Source organism: Eurytemora carolleeae, unplaced genomic scaffold, assembly GCF_000591075.1.
Source record: "Eurytemora carolleeae unplaced genomic scaffold, Eaff_2.0 scaffold468, whole genome shotgun sequence".
NCBI lineage: Eukaryota > Metazoa > Arthropoda > Copepoda > Calanoida > Temoridae > Eurytemora > Eurytemora carolleeae.
In genome coordinates, this window is record NW_019396653.1 from 119,599 (window position 1) to 140,905 (window position 21,307).

Genomic DNA, 21,307 nt, shown 5'->3' on the forward strand with positions numbered 1-21,307 from the left:
AAGGTTAATATTCATATCTCCTACTAAGACTACATCCTGCGCATTTCTTAAAGTAGGATCAGACCTAATTTTTGAAAAAATTTCTCTTATTGTTTGATTAAAATATTTCACGTCTGCATACGGAGCAGTGTTAGGCCTGTAAATGTTACCTACAACTGTATATTTATTCTTCCCATTTTTAATCTTTATAAATTGTGATTCAAAAACGCGAGGTAAGAAGATAGAAATTGAATTAATCGGTTCAAAACAAAGTGATTTCTCAACCCAGAGTCCTACTCCTCCCCCTGCATTACTATTTAGCCCCTGTTTATCTCTTACAGTAAAATGAAGTGGGTGATAATCAGTTAAATCAAATGAAAGATTTGCAGGTTTATTCCAAATTTCCTGAAGAGCAATTACAGATGGTTTAAATTTTCCCAGGGTTGAGGCTAAAAATGTTTGAAACTCATTAAATTTTCCAGGGAGAGATTGGATATTCAAAGACAAAATACTAAATCTGCTCTGTTGAAATACTATTAAATTTTTTGTTAATCTCATCTTCATCATAGTATTGACAATTATGAATATTATTTTCATAAACCGAATCTTTAAAATTGTATTGCAAACTTATATTTTTTGAAGAAATAGGAATTTACTGCTTTTTGTTCAATTTTAAGGGGGGCCGAAATTATGCCCCCACCCTACCCTGAGATATTGGTTTTGTCCTCCCCTGAATCAGACAAAGCTTTTAAGGGTACCCTTTTGAATCGGTCACTTGAAATTACGCAATAACAGTCCCTTTAAAAGTAATGAGTAGAGTTTTCATTTTGAATTTAAAGCGGGGGCGGGGGAAGGCAAAAAGCAGTGGAAACATTCGTAATGGAATGATCGAAAACCGTAATCGCCCTTATATCCCATATATTAATTTAATATAATGGTATGCTGGGTGGAATCAGTGGAATAAATTTTGCATCTAATCACAACAAGATTTTATTCTTGGATTCAGAAGAACTGGTCAATTCCTTCAACTCAGGATCAGGATCTTAATTTATAATTTATAATGTCTTAAAGGAATTGAGTTCTTGCAACAAACTCTATTTTCTAATCCCATATTTTTGCAACCCGAGGCCGAAATTAACGAAAGCATGTGGTTAGACTTGGTTCCACTTGAAATTGTATTCAGTGTTTCAAGATTAGAGCCGGAGCTCAATTGGAACCGGTTTTTGGAGGTCAGCAACGTGGTTTAAATTCTTTAAATTCAGCCTCCGGTGTCGTAGACCTTTGATATTTCAAAATATGAATTTTGTTAGATCAAAAAGTTTAACTTTTAAATATCAAATGTTTATAGCATGAGGATGGAACGATATGGGAATTAGAAAATTTGTGGCAACAACTCTGTTCCTTTAGGATCTAACAGAAAATAATGAATTCACCAATTTAAAGTTTGTTTCAATTACAGCTGGGGGATTATTGGTTTTTTTTTTCCGTGTAAACGGATAAACTTTTGCTTGTTAATGGACTTATCACAGAATCTTGATTTTTTTTAATAAAACAGCAAAATAACCAATCCAACTTAAGTTTTAAGTTTGTATTTTTCTTGTTTCCTAAGGCTCTCTCCTGATTGTTAAAACTTGAGCTATATGTTTTTATTAATAAATAACAATTATAATATTAATTTATGTTTGGAAGTATTTGTTGTTGTAGTTGCTGTAGTTGCTGTTGTTGTAGTTGCTGTAGTTGTTGTTGTTGTATCTCTTGTTTTTGTCGAAACAAACTAAAAAATCCTTTCTCACAAACTTTCCGCGGAATTTTCACCTCGATCTAATAAAAAATTTACAAATAATTTTAGGTTTTCTTAAAGTTTGGAAATTCCATATATAAACAACAAGATTTCTTCTTCAATCTTCATCTAATACACTACCGCGAGGTAATAGAGTTATATCTATAATGTAAAGCCAAAGAGAATATATATTAGAGTGGAATTTACTAGAAAAAAGTGTAAAACGGCCATTTTGTTGTACTGTTTCCATACTGCAGGCGTACTTCACATATTTGTGCTATATAACCTTTTGGGCCCTGGAACATCATTTTATAGAAAATCTAAAATTAAAATTAAAAGAAAACCAAATCATGAAATAGGCTTGTTTCATAATTACCAATGATCATTTTACATAGACTCTATGCCTTTCACTCTACAAACGATGATTTTCCGTTATAACTATAAATCAAATGATGTTTTTTATTCACCTAGTTAATTTTATAAAGTTTATTTATAGCAGCTTTAAAAAATTCGAAATTGAAATGGTTAGTCTAGGGAACATACTGTATTAATGTACTCTACTGCATATAATTTGTGAACATTTACATGATTTGTTCACTTTGAACTCCCTTTCAGGCTGAAAGGGACTTACAAAATTCATACCGAGGGATTGTCTAAATTCCACTCTAATATATATTCTATTCTCTTTGTATAAAGCTATTCTTCGCTCATCTATAATATATATAAAGTTTTAATCTCTGTTTGTCTGTTGTTTGTCCGATCATAACTGATAAACCTCTAGACTCATTTGCCTCAAACTTATATTTGGGGAACTCGGGAGAACCACGGGAATGTCTTTAGCTTGATTTAGAGATTCTAAGTTGAGCGGGTCGACTTTTATATAGAAAAATTGCTAAAATCCTAATTTACGACAAAGCGTGGATAAACGGTGTGACGAACTATGACTACCCATGGGCAACGCTGAGTTCCACAGGCGCTAGTATATATATTTACGTATGTATATATGTTACAGTTTTTTCTTCGAAAATTTTCTTTTTTCAAAATTTTATTTTTTCATTTTCCGGGCAACACTAGGCATTTCAACCAGTATTTAATAATTTGCCTTAGATATCAAGATTAAGCTTCAAGATAAACGAGATCACAATAGTTCCGATCGCAGATCACATCTTAGAACCAAGTTTGGTGAAATTTTGGAAATCGTTGCATATTTGTAATAGAACGGCCTTTGTTAAAGAAAACATCAAGATTATTTCATCTCGTTTAAGAATTTCCATTATTACATTTTTCTTCATAAAATTATCATATTCTTTATTAAGGAAAAATACAAAACCCTCGATGCGAGGTGTTTCTAATTAAAAGACTTGAAAAAGGCCGCTCTTATTCCGCATCATACTGTTTATCACTGTATCCTGATAATACCTGATCTGGAACTTCAATATCTCTGATATGACAAACTGTTATCTCCTTCTCCTCACATACCTTCTCAGGGTACTTCTAAACATATAGATTATGGAACCTTCTCAGATACTTCTAAACAAATAGAACCTTCTCAGGGTACTTCTAAACAAATAGAACCTTCTCAGGGTACTTCTAAACATATAGAACCTTCTCAGGGTACTTCTAAACATATAGAACCTTCTCAGGGTACTTCTAAACAAATATGAACCATCTCAGGGTACTTCTAAACATATAGAACCTTCTCAAGATACTTCTAACCATATAGAACCTTCTCAGGGTACTTCTAAACATATAGAACCTCCTTGGGGTACTTCTAAACAAATAGAACCTTCTCAGGGTACTTTTAAACATATAGAACCTTCTCAGGTTACTTTTAAACATATAGAACCTTCTCAGGTTACTTTTAAACATATAGAACCTTCTCAGGGTACTTTTAAACATATAGAACCTTCTCAGGTTACTTTTAAACATATAGAACCTTCTCAGGTTACTTTTAAACATATAGAACCTTCTCAGGGTACTTTTAAACATAAAGAACCTTCTCAGGTTACTTTTTAACATATTGAACCTTCTCTTCTGAACATATGGAACCTTGTAAGGGTACTTCTAAACATACAGACCCTTCTTGCGTCTTCTAAACATACAAAATCTATCTCATGGTGATAAACTTAGAACCTTCTCAAGGTACTTTTGAGCGCAAAGAGCCTTCTCAGAATAATCTAAATGTTATTCAGCGTAACACAAAATGTACGTACTACGTACCGTATGTAATTCAACAGGATGTGTACTGCAATGCTTGGTTGGAATAGATTCACACTTAACCTTAACAAGAATTAAAAACTAAAATTAAAAATCAGGACTTAGGCAGTTAGTATAGGAGCCTTAGACCAATTCTTTTTGAGGGGTGGGGGAGTCAAATTGACCCCCCCCCCTCCCCAGCAGAAATATGGTTAAGTTATTTAAAATAAAGTTTTCGCTAATCTTTCTTTTTAGTTTACCATCAGTGGTTTACGATAATTTACCATGAACAAATTCATTCCTTTAAAAAACTGGTTTTTGGTATGCAACAATTTTCATTTAATCCCGCCCCTTTTAATGATAATAATAGATAATAAAAATAATTTGTCATTTTTTACAAAGTAATGTTTTTTACTCTCAGACGAATTAGATTCAATGAATCCCTTGGGGGTTTAAATTTCCATGGATTCTAATTTGTCTTAGAGTAAACGATACATTCATGAATGAGGAATGAAAAGAACTAATTGTTTTATTTTCTAGGAAAATTGACAGCCAAAGGAGTTTTCTCAGTCATGGTGCCTTCCGGATATTTGTCTTCTTCAGATATCATGATTCTCTTATAGATGGGTCAACGTTTTACCTGAGGTTTATCAAAACAATATTCATGTTCTACAGTTTCACAGTCCTCGTACGGTACACTGTAACACTTCTCACGTGGTACATTCCGGCATTCCTGTACAGTACTGTGCATAGCGTACAAAAAACATTTTCATTGAACAAAAAGAATATTAGTAATTGAGCTTGCAAAAAATAATCTTTAAAAATGTATGCAGTTTTGATGTGCAATTCTAACAGTAATTTTTTACACTCTGATTTTAAAAGCATTACTAAAAATCTACAGCTGTACACTGTACATACATACCTGTCTTGAGTATGGTGTACATGTCTCAACTGGTGTTTCTTCACATGTACGGTTTGGTGTGTCTGTACATTCCTGTCTCTCTTATACGTACATTGATAATCAGTACATATGAGAGTTTGTTTATAATTATGTTGTATGAATATCTTTAGCTCTTCGAATTTGGTTTTACAATTGTTTTAGACACTAACAAAAGTATTAAAATTATATGCTCATCTAAATGTATCAAAACATTCTTAAAATTTCATCGAACTAATAATTTTTTTTTCAATTTTACATGAAGAAAAAATCGAGATATTAAATTTACCTTTGATATAACAATTTTCTCTAGGATACACTTCGCACTTTTCTCTAAAATAAGAAGAGATCAAGGGCGTTTACATGATTTAATGTAAATAATTTAGGATTTTGGATTGATCTTCATTATATGCAAACCTAGCTACGTATGGATTTTTTATTTCTTTGAAATCATATGGATAATTCTAATTGAGGGATCCAGCATTGATCCTTATTTTAAAAGTACATACATTGGATAGCAAGATCAACAACTACTGTCAAGATTAACAATATCCACACTAAGTTCCAATCTCTTGGGTTTGTTGACTTTTTTCTCTTGAGCCCCGGTTCAAGTTCAAGAGAAGTAGTTCAACTACGTTGTTGAACCATTTCTTGCTATTTATTTAGGTCCTTGGTTACTATACCTAGGTTCGCACTTATTCGACTCCTCTGACTGATATCCCTCATCTTCACATTCCTTCTCTTCACTACACTTCTCCTCGTAAACCGTCTCACATACCTCATCTTCTAAAGAGACATACAGGGTGATCCGCAAAAATTCAGAGCTCAATGACGACATGAAAACTTATAAATGTTATTCTGTAAATTTCAAGAAAATTGTGTGGACTGAAAAAAAATAAGTAAATAGGTCAAACGAACCATAAATTTCAGGGGACATTAGTTCCAAAACTAACTCTTGACTCATTTCTAACACTGAGTGTGTTAGGTTTAGGACTAATTTCCCCTGCATTTAATGAATAAGACTGATTTAACCCTTTCAAAAATATATATAAATATAAAAGTCGAAAATGTAGGAGTCATTTATTTCAAAAATTTAAACTAATGAAATCATCTTGCCTTGAGTTTGGCACTCAGTGTGAATACTTGTCTCACACTCCTGGTTGTAATGTGTTGTACATTCCTCATCCCAGATCTCCACACATTCATCCTCATATACTAGTTCACATTCATCCTTAATAGAAGTATTCATTCCTCATCCTGGACCTATTCACATTCATCCTCATATACTAGTTCACATTCATCCTTAATAGAAGTATTCATTCCTCATCCTAGACCTCTACACATTCATCCTCATATACTATTTCACATTCATCCTTATTAGTACATTCCTCATACTAGACCTTTACAGTCCACACATTCATTCTCATATATTAGTTCACATTCATGCTTAATAGAAGTATTCATTCCTCATCCTGGACCTCTACACATTCATCCTCATATACTAGTTTACATTTATCCTTATTAGTACATTCCTCATACTAGACCTTTACAGTCCACACATTCATTCTCATATATTAGTTCACATTCATCCTTAATAGAAGTATTCATTCCTCATCCTAGATGTCCACACATTCATCCTCATATACTAGTTCACGTTTATCCTTAATAGAAGTATTCATTCCTCATCCTAGACCTCAACACATTCATCCTGATATACTAGTTCACGTTTATCCTTAATAGAAGTATTCATTCCTCATCCCAGATCTCTACACATTCATCCTCATATACTAGTTCACGTTTATCCTTAATAGAAGTATTCATTCCTCACCCCAGATCTCTACACATTTATCCTCATATACTAGTTCACGTTTATCCTTAATAGAAGTATTCATTCCTCATCCTAGACCTCAACACATTCATCCATAATAGAAGTATTCATTCCTCATCCTAGACCTCTACACATTCATCCTCATATACTAGTTCACATTCATCCTTAATAGAAGTATTCATTCCTCATCCTAGATCTCTACACATTCATCCTCATATACTAGTTCACATTCATCCATAATAGAAGTATTCATTCCTCATCCTAGATCTCCACACATTCATCCTCATATACTAGTTCACATTATATTGTCTATAGGATTACAAAAAAGTATAGTGGTTAGAAGAGTCTGGTAAAATCTAGCCAATGCAAGTAAAATTATAACAAACCTTTTCTAGAGTTCTGCAAATCTCATCTAAACATTTTATTCAAATTAAAAAAAAAATTAAAAATGTGTAATCCAACCTTTTAACAAAAAAAACTCCATTTTAAACAAAAATCTGTATTACAACTATTGGGTTGAAATGTTAAAATTAAAAAAAGAATCTACACTAAAAAAATTCAACATTTTTTAAAGAAAAAAAAATAGAAAAATAGTACTTTAACCTTTACCAATCAAAATCCCACAAGAAAATCTAACAAATTATGAAAATGTACATAAATAGTTTTCCTTGTACAGTTTCACACTTTGATTCGGAATACGTACTGCAGGAATCACTGTATATTGTTTCACAAATCTCTTCTGTAAAAAAAATTATTTAACTTAATTTTAATAACTGTTAACTAATAATAATTTAATAACTAAAATAACTGTTAGTTTTACATCTTTATCGATAGGTTGAGTCAGACTTCAACCTATTTTAAATTGATGCTCATAAGTCATAACCCTAGAAGTTACCCTAGAAGTTACCCTAGAAGTTACCCTAGAAGTTACCCTAGAAGTTACCCTAGAAGTTACCCTAGATGCTCATAAAATTCATTTGGTGTACCGTCCCGTTTTGCCTTAAATAGTTTGTATGGTACTGTACAACTTGCTCTAATTAAATAGTTTGTGTGTGTACTGTACAGCTTGCTCTAATTAAATAGTTTGTGTGTGTACTGTACAGCTTGCTCTAGTTAAATAGTTTGTATGGTACTGTACAGCTTGCTCTAGTTAAATAGTTTGTATGGTACCGTTCAGCTTGCTCTAGTTAAATAGTTTGTATGGTACTGTACAGCTTGCTCTAGTTAAATAGTTTGTATTGTACTGTACAGCTTGCTCTAATTAAATAGTTTGTATTGTACTGTACAGCTTGCTTTAATTAAATAGTTTGTATTGTACTGTACAGCTTGCTCTAATTTAAAGTCGGCCCGGGACTTGAAATCAACTGAAGTTCACAGTTTTAAGCATAGAGTAATAATTATACAGATAGATTACTATTTATCGGCTTTTCAAGATTTAGGGGTTTTTCGTTCACAATAACCCTCAGGCAGAAGCCCAAAGGAGTTACGCACATGAACTCTCTCTCTGTCTTGTCATTCAACGCAGTATGCGCGTTACTTCCTTGGGCCTCAGGGTTATTGTAAACGAAAAATCCCTTAAATCTTAAAAGGACGACATATAGAGTTCCATCTGTATTATTATTAATCTATGGCGAAAAGACTCTAAATTTTGGGATTACAGATTAGCAACACAGCTAGGTTTATCTTACCGCTCTAAGATGTTCCTTAAAAGATCGAAAATTTCTGATCTCAATAATTGATGAAAGTTGTTTAAGTGTAAAGATGACCATGCAAAACAGAAAACAACCTTGGATATTTACCATATCTGATTTCCTTCTTATCAAAGTTCTGGATATGGCAATCTGGTTCATACTCAGTCTTACAGTTCTCCTCCTATACAGAGGGAACCATACAGTTGTGGAATAGGAAGACGATTGTTTTGATTTTATATACAGAGTGTCCCACATCATATTAAAATTTAGCCCTAAATTGCGATTTTCGGAACTAAAAAAAATTCAAAAGAATGAATCATTTCAAAAAATTGTATAAAAATTTGCAATAGTATGTGGAGTATGTGTGTATTTTGGCGTTAAAGCTTGGAGATAATTCAATATGATATGAGATACTCTGTAGTACATACATTGTACATGAAATACATGAATTGTGTGAGGTGTACATAGATGCATGATACAGACCGATTCCATGTAACAACTTGATTTGTAAGCTAAAGGTAAGACTACATTTGCTTAAAAATACATAAGATTGCTTAAATGTCGTCTTCCTCGTCCACAGTTTTTTAATAATACAATATTTATAACAGTATCCACAACAATATAACTACCTGTTCAATATTTATAACAGTATCCACAACAATATAACTACCTGTTCAATATTTATAGCAGTATTCACAACAATATAACTACCTGTTCCATATTTATAACAGTATCCACAACAATATAACTACCTGTTCAATATTTATAACAGTATCCACAACAATATAACTACCTGTTCAATATTTATAACAGTATCCNTTTATAATTCTAATTTTTAATTCTAATTTATGATTCCAATTTATTATTCCAATTTAAAATTCTAATTTCAAATTTTATCTTATAATTTATGATTTTTTTAAACAATCTATTTATTCTAATTTCTGATTTCTAATTTATGATCAAAGACGACCGTCAATTTCCCATTTTTTTACCTGGAAATGACGAGACCAAAACTTGCAGGTAAATAATTACATTGATAAACAGAGAACAAGATACACTCATTGTTATTTTATATTCTAATAAAATATTACAAAATAAATAAAATAATTATTTTGGTTTGCAGTGTGTAAGAGGGGGCCGCCATGATCCCCGCAAAATTGTCTCCAATCCTCCGTATTCGCAGATGAGTATAATTTAAATATTATTAGTAAATATTGTAGAAAATCAATAAATAGCATTTTAGAAAAAGTATGTGTAATATTTTAATAGTTATGCGGGGCACAATGGCGTCCCCGCACCTGGCACCTCCCCCCTGACAATGTGCCATGTATTTTTTGGACTACATTGGGACAGACCGGCTATGTAAGGTAGTTGAACTGAGTATGCAGTGTTGTGGACAAATTCTTCATGATTCATTTGAGACATATAGAACTTTTTGAAGATCCGTAAATCTTGAGTTTAAGCGCAAAGTTGATGTTCAAAGTTGTACTTTTGTGTGGATACGTTTTCAAGATTGTTTTTTTTAATTATTAAATAACGACGACAAAAAATGTAAACAAAAATCTACAGTAAACTAATTAGCTGTTTAGGAACAGGTTAAAAAAATATCTTGTTATCGAATGATTTTCTGGAATTGCTATTGAAAAGACGAAATTTGAAGAATTTGTAGAAATCTGCGAATAAATTTCTAGAAAATAAGAAATTCAATATAATGATAAAAACAGAATAATTAATTCTAGAATTGATTTCTTGACAAAAAAAAATAGTGCGAAATCTTAAAAAATGTGGCTGTAATTAATTCCAATTTACCGGTTTCAACCAAACCCTGTCAAAATGGAATATATACTAATAATTCTACATATTTTGCCTGATTTCAAATTTTTTTTTGCATTAGTTAGGTATTGCATAGTTTGACCTCCTCAATTAGAAATTAGTGCTAAATCTTCAAAGATGAGGCCCTAATTAGTATATGTTCCAATTTAACGGTTTTAACTGAACCTTGTAAAAATGAAATATACACTAATAAATTCAACATTTTTTGTCCAATTTCAAAACTTGTTTTGAATTAGTGAGGTCTTGAATAGTTTGACCTCCTCCAAAAACCAAAAAAAAATAGAACAAAATCTTCAAAAATCAAGCTGTTTTTTCCAAACTCTGTAAAAATGGAATATATACTAATAAATTCAATATATTTTGTCTAATTTCAAATTTTTTTTTTGCATTAGTTAGGTATTGAATAGTTTGACCTCCTCAAAAAAAATTAGTGCTAAATCTTCAAAGATGTGGCCGTAATTAGCAAATGTTCTCTAATTTACTGGTTTTAACCAAACGTTGTAAAAATAGAATATATACTAATGAATTCAACATTTTTTATCCAATTTCAAATTTTTTTTTGCATTACTTCGGTATTGAATACTTTGCCCTCCTCAAAAAGAAATTAGTTCCAAAATCTTTAAAAAGTGTAACCAACCAACTTAAGAAAGCTGTGCAACCGACCTACAGTAGGTCGGATACACTAACTTTTTTTCAATGAAGTGTGTATCCGACCTACAGTACATTGGACTAACAACAGCTTGAAGCTGCTAAAAAACCACGTGCGAGTACGTCCGAAGTATTGTTGGACGGATGTAACGTTGGGCGGATGTAGTACAATCTTTGTGATTAGATATTAGATGTATTTCAGGGGACATTAGTTCCAAAACTAACACTTGGCCCATTTCTAACACTGAGTGTTAGAAATAGGCACAAATTGAAAGACTAGGTTTTTGGGATCCCGGCCCATATCCAGAGTAAACGTCAATAATAAAAACTGTGAACAATATTTTATTTAACATGACGAGGACAACAATTCCCAATTTGAAACTTTTTTTAAAATCAAAATTATAATATGAGTTCTATTTATATTAATCCTTTTGACCATTTTCGAGACAATGTCAGGTTTTCTATTTTCGAACATATCCTGAATTTGAAATTGTCGTGTTTTCCAGATGAAACCCACTTTCCCGTTTTTGAGTATAATCCGCAATGCAAAACAAATCTCACTTTCATAACTTACAAAATAAATCATTGAAAACAAAAATGATCTAAAGAAGACTAAATTAACTTGTGAATTATTTCTAGAATCTAAGTTTCCACATTTTGTCTGTTGAATAAAAGAATATCGAGGATTTATTTTCAAGCATTTTAAACAAACAGATTTCCGCATTCCTAGTTAAATCTATATTGTGTAAGAACAATTGATATTAATATTTTGATTTCTCAATGCTGTAATGATTTTTAAATTATAAAATAACAGTTTGTTTTTATTTTCTGTTTTGTTTCTATTTTACCTTATCAAAAAATCTTGTTTTTTTACGTAAGTGCCTGATTGCTTAAAAATTGACATTGATATGAACTCCGGTAATTGTCTCAAAACCAGGATATGTTCCGAAAACGCGATATGAGCTNGAGTCCGAATTTAAATCTCAAATCCGCCAAAAACTGTTTTAAATCCGGTAATTGTTTCAAAATAGGGATAGGTTCGAAAATTAAATCAAGAATCATCAAAAAGCAATTCTCACACCTTATTATTAGTTTAAAATTGATATTTATTGTTTTAATATACAGTTTTAGCCATTTTTTATAAACATATGGTGTAATTTTATTCTGCTCGTCTTGCATTTAAAGTTATATACTCTTGAAAAAGATAACTTTGCAGATTTGGCCCATTTCTAACGCTCAGTGTTAGAAATGGACCAAGTGTTAGTTTTGGACCTAACATCCCCTGTACTAGCGAAGAAACAACTAAAATATTGCGGAATAAAGCAAGAGAAATATGGGTGATTAAAGAAATGTAGACATGCTTACGGTTCGGTTCAACGAATCTTTGACAGCAATGCTGTACAAACTGGGGTTTTCAAACATCCAGATTTGATCAGTTTGAAACTATCTCCTGGCAATTGACTTGTCTTATATAGATAATGAAAACCTTGTATCACGGTCTTCTGTTTGATTGTACGCGTTTTTTTTGCAAATTATTTATTTAAAATTTCTGCAGAATGAACTGTGTACTTTAGTTTCACACGGAATCTACTAATTTTACCAAGTACATTTGTAATATGTCTTGAACCAAAACATAACCAGACCACATTAGTTAACTCTAGCAGACGAACAATTCTACGGGATTACAGCTTTCATATAAGTAGGCATCACTATACTAAATCAAATCTTTTACAAGGCCGATTGCGAATTTGTCACTGAATTCCCATGTTTAATGGGACACCCTGTAGATTAACTATTAAAGAAACTAACATTTAAGATCTAATTAAACTCAAGAAACTAACTGTAGTCAAAAACTAAATAAATTAAGATCTAACAGTTTTGAAGAAACTAACAAGCTAAAATGTATCCGTAGTCAAGAAACTAAAAGACTAAGATCTAACTGTATTTTTGAAGATCTAACTGTAATTAAGAACCTTGAAAACTAGAATCTAACTGCAGTCAAGAAACTAAAAAACTAAGATCTAACTGTAAGCAAGAAACTAAGACACTTAATTATTAAAGATCTAATTGTAATGAAACAACTAAGATATAACTGTAGTCAAGAAACTAAAGATACTATTATTAAAGATCTAACTGTAATCAAGAAACTANTCTTCCTGGCAAAACTACTTTTTTAAATGGTATATTTAGGGCCTTTAATGTGCGATTTTCAAAAATTCAGCCGCGTTAAGCAAAAGCACAACATAAACCATTTTTTCAATTCTAGATTTTAGTAGGTAAACTAAGTCGTTTTTCGTATTGTGAGAGCAGAGAAAAATTATTCAGAGTAGTCTAAAGAATAAGAAAAAATTTAAAAAATCACAATATATACTGTTATTACTTACGCAATACAGACTTTATAAAAAACTGTTTTTTAGCAATTTTCACATAACACATTTGCACACTTTCACAAAGGGTACCCTTCCAAACTAAATCCAAACTAAAGTGTATTTTATGGCAAGTCATTTTTAATATTCACATTGCTCTCAAAAATAAACCATTTATGAAAATCAGAATTTACATTTTAAAAAAGTTTCAGTTTTCATTAAGAGGAATCATCCTTTTTTCATATTAATACTTAAATATAAAGATTTATATAGATATTTTTGTGACGCGGCTGGATTTTTAAAAATCACACTTTAAAGGCCCCAAATAGTAGTTTTGTCTGGAAGAGTCCAATGTGGTGTCCCGGAAGAGAAAAGTGGTGGCTCATGGTGCCGGAAGAGAAAAAAGCTTATGTGGCACGGAAGGGGAAATAGTGGTGGCTCATGGCTGCCTGCTTAACCCCCCCCCCCTCGTGATTCAGGTATTCTAGAAATACTTTGTATACTCCAGGTATGCTAAGGTATACCTTGTATACTCCAAGTATATGCTAAGGTATACCTTGTATACTCCAGGTATTCTAGTGTATACCTTGTATGCTCCAGGTATATGCTATTGTATACCTTGTATGCTCCAGGTATGCTAGTGTGTGTATACCTTGTATGCTCCAGGTATATGCTAAGGTATACCTTGTATACTTCAGGTATTCTAGTGTATACCTTGTATCCTCCAGGTATGTTAAGGTATAGTACATCAATGAGTTCTTATTTGCTCTCTGCACTACATCAGTTGACTTGTTCAGGGTACACAAACACTGCCACTAAATTATTATTAATTAATTGACAGGAATTTGTCATAAAAAGTTTGGTATGTTTGGCTGCGAAACAATTTGAGAAGTAATACATGCATCTTCAAAACTGTAAGGTTTTCAGCTTAGCCATGTTTTATTCCTTCACAAGTGTCAGGGGTCGACTGTGTGGGAATGTAAAAAATCTTATTAATTTACCAAATTAAACAACTGTACGTTTAGACACTTGATGACATTTCTTATAGAGAGGAGCAAGCCCTATTCACAGCAGTAACCTTTTAGAGTGGAGCAAGCCCTATTCACAACAGTACCCTTTTAGAGAGGAGCAAGCCCTATTGTAGTCAAGANAGCCATGAAATGAATAATATATTCTGATTTTTTATTGAAGCTTAGTCAGCACTATATTAAGCTTCAATCAGCTTGTCAAGTCAGACATTCTTGAGTTAAACAACAAAACTGAAAACTAATACAATGGTGCAGAGTGTTCCAATAAATACTGGTTTCAAGAAATATTTATTTTCTTTCAAAATTATCAGAATCAGGGACAGTCAACAGAACTTCAGAAGGAAAAGAAAAAAGGAAGAAGGAGAGAAACGATGCCAAGAAGAAAAATCAAATCAGAATTTATCTGTATCAACTGTATCCAATTTTATAAGATTAAAAGTTCAAAAATAATAAATTGTTTTTAAGTCCTAATTTTTTCATCGCGATTTTCATAAATTTATTTTACAAATATTTTTTCTTCTTCAAAGCACGTGATACCATTTAAATAATTATTGAATCTATAAAAAAAAATATCTTCAATATTATTGATCAGATAAAGTTTTCTAGGGTACCGTTGTGAATTAGGCATTGCAGTCTTTGCTTGGAGGGTAACTTATATTTACTCTTACACTCATCCTTTTAATCAACCTACCCAATCTCACATTGTAACTCCTAAATAACTTACCAGTAAAGTTTTAGAACTAGTGCCAGATAATACTTCCATTTTTCTGCTCTGTAGATCTAGGGTACTCAGTAGTCCAGATAGTACTAACCGTAGTCGGTCCAAATCTTGTTAGTAAACAACAAAATATTATGTACTGCAATTCAGATAAAACAGGAGCGATTCATTAACAAACTTCGATTAATATTATTTTTATTAATTTAAAATAATAAAGGGAAGAAATGAGTTATAAGAATTGAGAATAATAGATATGAATAAAAGAAGGGGTTGGGCATCGTTGATAACGATAGTTTTTGTTTCGATCACTTAACCCAAGGTACTAATGCAAGGAAACTTATTTTAGTGGTGTACGCATTTTTTGTACTGCAATGTACTGTCTTTGAGCGGAAAAGAAAAAACAAGACGGATGGCACAGCCTGACATGGAATCCATTTTCACAAAAATAAACTATGAAATATTCTGGTTATAGAAAATTATTATGTGATGTTTCAAAATTATTAAAATTAAATGCTTTTAACCGCCTCGGATACTAAACGAACACTAATGCATCTATATTCTTGTTTACAAAGTCCGCCCAAAGAGAACTGGTTTCAATATGTACGCAGAGAATCCGCAACAGCAATTAACTTTCCTTGCATTAGTACCTTGACTTAACCGATCACTATAATAGTGTTCTAAACGAAGGGGTTAAATCTTACGAACTTTAGTTTTGAACTTTTGAAAAGCGAAAAACGAAACGGCCATATCTTTTTTTCTCATTTTGTAGATATTTTAGAAAGTAAGTTTAACTTTTAAAAGATTTGAATTTAAACAAATTACGTGAATTACGTAGTAAGTTTATAAATGTATGTGTTTTACCTTTTGGATGAAAAACCGGGGAAACATCTTCTTTAATTGTGTTTACAAATATATCCTAAACAAAGGCGCAGCCATAAAAGGGGGGGAGTATAATATAAAACCTTTTACCTTTCGCTTACTGTTACTATTCGTTCAGCTTTGCAGTCTAACCCCGTAAACTGAAGAATCCAAAAAAAATAACTTAATTTTTTACAGATTGTGGCCCCCCCTCTATTCAAAACATCTTAAGTTGCGCCTATGATCCTGGAAAGTGCGAGCAAACATTAATTCACTCTCTTCTCTTCTCTTCATTCCTATTCCAGGACCTGTTAGCAACTAAATCAAGAAAATATTGAACTATTGACTTTATGGCTTCTTTAGTCTGATTATAATGATATTTGACATTAATTCACAGATAAAAACTAAAAATCCGCGAAATGATATAACTGCTCTTGGAATGTACAAAAAAGGGCTAAAATAATTTTTTGACAAGGGAGGTAGGTGCCCAGCTGATATTTTGAAGTCATACATTTTCAGAGAAAAAAAAACTTAGATATCTTTTTATAATTACATAAATACTTTGATACAGCCATAGAGAATAGAATATATATTAGAGGGGAATTTAGAGAATCTCTCGGTATGAATTTTTTAGTCCCTTTCAGCCATAGAGAATAGAATATATATTAGAGAGGAATTTAAAGAATCTCTCGGTATGAATTTTTTCAGTCCCTTTCAGCCTGAAAGGGAGTTCAAAGTGTACAAATCATGTAAATGTTCACAAATTATGTGCAGTAGAGTACATTAATACAGTATGTTCCCTAGACTATTCATTTCAATTTCTAATATTTAAAGCTGTTAAATAAACTTTATAATGAATTAGGTGAATAAAACCCATCATTTTATTTATAGGTATAACGGAAAATCATCGTTTGTAAAGTGAAAGGCATAGAGTCTATGTGAAATGATCATTGGTCAATTATGAAACCAGCCTATTTCATAATTTGGTTTTCTTTTAACATTAATTTTAGATTTTCTATAAAATTATGTTCCAGGGCCCAAAAGGTAATATAGCACAAATATGTGAAGTACACCTGCAGTATGGAAACAGTACAACAAAATGGCCGTTTTATACTTTTTTCTAGTAAATTCCACTCTAATATACCTTCAATTCTCTTTGCTTTCAGCCTGAAAGGGAGTTCAAAGTGTACAAATCATGTAAATGTTCACAAATTATATGCAGTAGAGTACATTAATACAGTATGTTCCCTAGACTATTCATTTCAATTTCTAATATTTTAAAGCTGTTAAATAAACTTTATAATGAATTAGGTGAATAAAACCCATCATTTTATTTATAGGTATAACGGAAAATCATCGTTTGTAAAGTGAAAGGCATAGAGTCTATGTGAAATGATCATTGGTCAATTATGAAACCAGCCTATTTCATAATTTGGTTTTCTTTTAACATTAATTTTAGATTTTCTATAAAATGATGTTTCAGGACTCAAAAGGTTACATAAGCACAAATATGTGAAGTACACCTGCAGTATGGAAACAGTACAACAAAATGGCCGTTTTACACTTTTTTTCTGGTAAATTCCCCTCTAATATATATTCTATTCTCTTTGGATACAGCATGTCGTAAATTTGCTATATTTAAACCCCCTCTTCTATCCCAAAAAGAGAAATGGGGGAGGGGTTAAAAACTCTACATAAGAGAAAAAGAAATGTAGAAAAACTAAAAAAATCAATTAACTAAATGAATTAGGTAATGTAACAAGTTACTTCCTGAAATCAAGGGATGTAAGGACAGAGATCAGGGACAGAAGGGAATCAGTGTTAAAGGTAAAGATCATGTAGTGACATACAGTACATCGGATAAATGAGAGTTGCGGCATCTGTGTATATTTAGTGTACACAGATCTGGGGTATGTAAAACAGTAGACAGTTTTTCTTTACCATAGCATGAAAGATTTGTTGTATAAAACTGCAAATTGAGAAGTTATACGAATATCAGTAAACTTGAAAAATTATCCGCTGAGCAAAACAATACTTCTCCAAAGCATAAGAGCTGATACCAAGGTAAAATATGAATTTTATTTTAAATAATTTACAATTTTAAAGTTTTGAAAAATCAACGTTTCTGCAACAGAGCTAGACTATCCCTCCACGGCATATGTCATTTGTAAAAATATTTTTTTATAAGAAGGATGGAAAGCTAGATCAACCAACGCATATTTTGTTTTATAGACTGTAACAAAACATAATCTTAAACTTGTTTAGGTTTCATGATGCCGGGTCTGTCAGGAGATTTATGTACTGCATAAGTGAAGAAAATCAGGAAAATCATGAAGAAGAATTCTTTGAGTAAAGAAAAAATGGAGTTGCGGAGTACTTAACAATAATTAGAAACCTAATTAAAATATTGTTTTTTTTTATTAAAAAATGGGTAAGCCCACCATGTTGTACATTCTTTATAAAATTATTCTTACAGCTTCGTAAGGTTTAGAATTTGTTTCTTTCTAGATGGATAATGTATAAAGATTTTAGATATTTGTTTACCATTCAATTTAACTGCATGTGTCTAGTACTCTCCGTTTAGTTAACAAATAAGCTTTTTAAAGTAAAAAGAAATTAAAACATGGCTATTCTTACTGTTTTTGCCCTATAATTTTCCGTTTTTTGGCCTCACTTATCACATGAACAGAGGCATATTGGATGTTTAATTTTTATCATGCATATAACAGTTTTTTTGAGTAAAATTCTCAATTTGGAACACAAAAAAATATTTTGAAAAAACTTTTGGAATGATAATGGATTTTTTGAAAATTCAAAAACTTATCGTGTTTATCGTTATAAATTTTATTGACCCTTCATTTAAAGAGGGATGTGCCCGACTCACAACTGTACTCTTTAAACCTTTATCTGATCAATAATTTGGAAGATGTCGTCGTTTTGCTAACCTGTAAAGTGTTTGAATTCGGGTCATTTTTGCCAGTCCCTTTTACTTTTAAAGTTAAAAATATGGATATCTTACTCATTTTTTTTAAATATTACAAAGCTTATAGGGGACCTCTATGAACTAAATATTACGTCTACAGTTCCTTTAGGGACCATGGACAAAAGCTAAAAACTATTCTCTAAATTTTGATTCATAATCAAAATAACGTCCACAAAAATTGCCTTTTGTGTATATGTTGACCTTTTCGTCAAATTTTGAGGGGACTATACAGCCTATCAGCATTCTATACTCTAACCTTTCTCCGCCTGAAATAAATGAGACGAGGCAAGAAGTTTTTGTTTTTGATACTTTAAATTATGTTTCTTTTTTTCTTCCATTGACCGAGGGTATTTATTTTTTGTATTTACATATATTAAAAAAAAATTGCAAAAAGAATTAATTATCAAACTTTTAGTGTAATATGAAATTATTTTTTTTCAGATTTTTAACTTGTTTTAAGTTTTGTTTTTAGTTAAAAAAATTTATGTTGCCTTATGATTTTTTAACATTTTAAAAATGATTTTCTACGGGGTTTCCTTTTCTTGTCAAAATCTCAATTTTTAGAAATAATTCTGATTTTTTTTATACCAGGAAAACCAGAAAACTATGGAATATGAAGACGACATTAAAACAATCTTTAAGCGTTTTTGATGGAGTTACAAAGCTAATAGCTTTACCAGTTGTAGCTTTAAAATTTCTAATTATGTGAAATGGGTTGTGTACACTGCACAGTTGCTGTGTGTTATGATTATTGGACTATTCAAGATCATAACTTGAGTCTAAAAGTCGTCTTCCTATTCCACAATTTTCTGGTAATCACTGAATATTATAAATTAATTATTCCTATTGTTTTACTTGTATATATTCCATTACAGTATAAATAAAATCTAACATTTGTCTTACAAATTATTTATTTTCTTATATAAAAATAGTTTAAACCCACTGTAATATACATTATTTAGAATAAATACATAATCACAATATTAATATTTGTTAAAAAGCTCTACGCTACGAGAAAAGAAATATCTCTTCCTTGTTATTTAAACATTTTTTAGATAATTATTTACACACAAACAATGAGCGTGTATGTGTGTAATACAGAAACATCATTTGTTATATTGGAACTACGATTGTAGTTTCAAGTCACACTTTCTTATTAGGGGGCATTGCCGATTCACAGCGGTACCTTATAAACCTTCATCTCATCAGTAAAGTAGAAGCTTTTCTTGCTTTAAGGTTTTTACACTCGGTAAAAAAAAGAACCAATAACTGAAAATTATCAAAATGATCAAGTCATAAATATCTTATTTGAAGGGTACAGTTGTGAATTGAACATGCCACTCTAGAGATGGCCGGAGCTAGGTCAGTTGAAATTTCGTCTACAGTCTCTTTATTCGTATTTTATTCTGAAGTACTTTTTTGTGCGGCTTTCTTTTTTATCAATACAAATTGATAATCTACATTGGGGCCTTAAAGTCAATTTAAATTTTGATTAAGCACGTGTTTAACTTTGTTTACATTGATTGATAAAATATAGGACTTAAAGGAAATGGAAAAACGGTTTATTTGCATTCTACAATGACGTATTAAGATTGATTTTTTAAACAAACAACTTTTTGTAAACAATGATTACTCAGGCCCGGCCCTACCGTACTGCACTGCCCGGGAATAACGAGTTTTGTTTTACAATTATTGTCTTTATTTTCAGTAAAACTAGTTTCTGAGCTGTCCTCATACGTCACAAAAAAATGTAAACAACTCCTGTTCTGTATCCTTATTTCTACTATCGTTAGCATTGATTGTACTTGGACGGGTTGTGTACTGTTCAGTACATATGGGGTCAATATAATCTTGTTTAACCAGTAACCAATTGCAGGCATGTGTTCGAAACTATCTGGCTTATGATTGGTCCTAATTTTGAACAATCTGACCAATTAAAGACGTTTATCGTAAACTTTTTATTCAATAACAGACCTTCATCAGAATCTATTAAACCAATGAGAGCCCTTTGTGAATGACCAATCAGAATTATGGTTTAGCTTCTTTTAATAGTTCCAATTTGTAAAGAACAATAAGAAAGAAAAAAAAAACTTTAAAAAACTGCAGTGGCTTCAAGCAAGGACGGTATAAATTTAATAATTGTCAAGTTTTCATCATAAAATTACTAAATTTTAGCATTTAAGAATCGCAAAAGCGTTAATAGCATAATTTGCATTATAATTTAACCAATTTAGCACGGACAATGCATTGCGAATTTTTCATATATTTAATGATTGCTTGTGGAAATGTTTGTAGGGGGTTGTACACTGCACAGAACTGTTGTTCCTAATTATGTTTTATTGGAACCAACCGCTCGGAGTTTCCTAGTTTTAGGGCTGGGGGTAGAGGAGCTGATATTGTTAGGATACCCTCCTGAATAATAATAATGATATAAAAATAATAATAATAATAATAATAATGAT

At 31.4% G+C, this 21,307-nt stretch overlaps 1 protein-coding gene and 1 long non-coding RNA gene across 2 annotated transcripts; both read right to left on the reverse strand.

Moving 5' to 3' along the window:
* Positions 1–1,650: 1,650 nt before the first annotated feature.
* Positions 1,651–6,141, reverse strand: LOC111706930 (uncharacterized). The gene is made up of 8 exons (XM_023479880.1): positions 6,009–6,141; positions 5,576–5,678; positions 5,182–5,225; positions 4,878–4,957; positions 4,596–4,688; positions 3,980–4,039; positions 3,179–3,253; positions 1,651–1,800 (listed from the first exon to the last, which is right to left on the reverse strand). The coding sequence occupies exons 1-8, from the start codon at positions 6,139–6,141 to the stop codon at positions 1,651–1,653; spliced, it is 738 nt and encodes a 245-aa protein (XP_023335648.1).
* A 7,826-nt stretch (positions 6,142–13,967) lies between these two features.
* LOC111706939 (uncharacterized) lies at positions 13,968–15,880 on the reverse strand. The gene is made up of 3 exons (XR_002766343.1): positions 15,866–15,880; positions 15,011–15,114; positions 13,968–14,073 (listed from the first exon to the last, which is right to left on the reverse strand). It is a non-coding gene; the product is annotated as an uncharacterized LOC111706939 (long non-coding RNA).
* Positions 15,881–21,307: the final 5,427 nt, after the last annotated feature.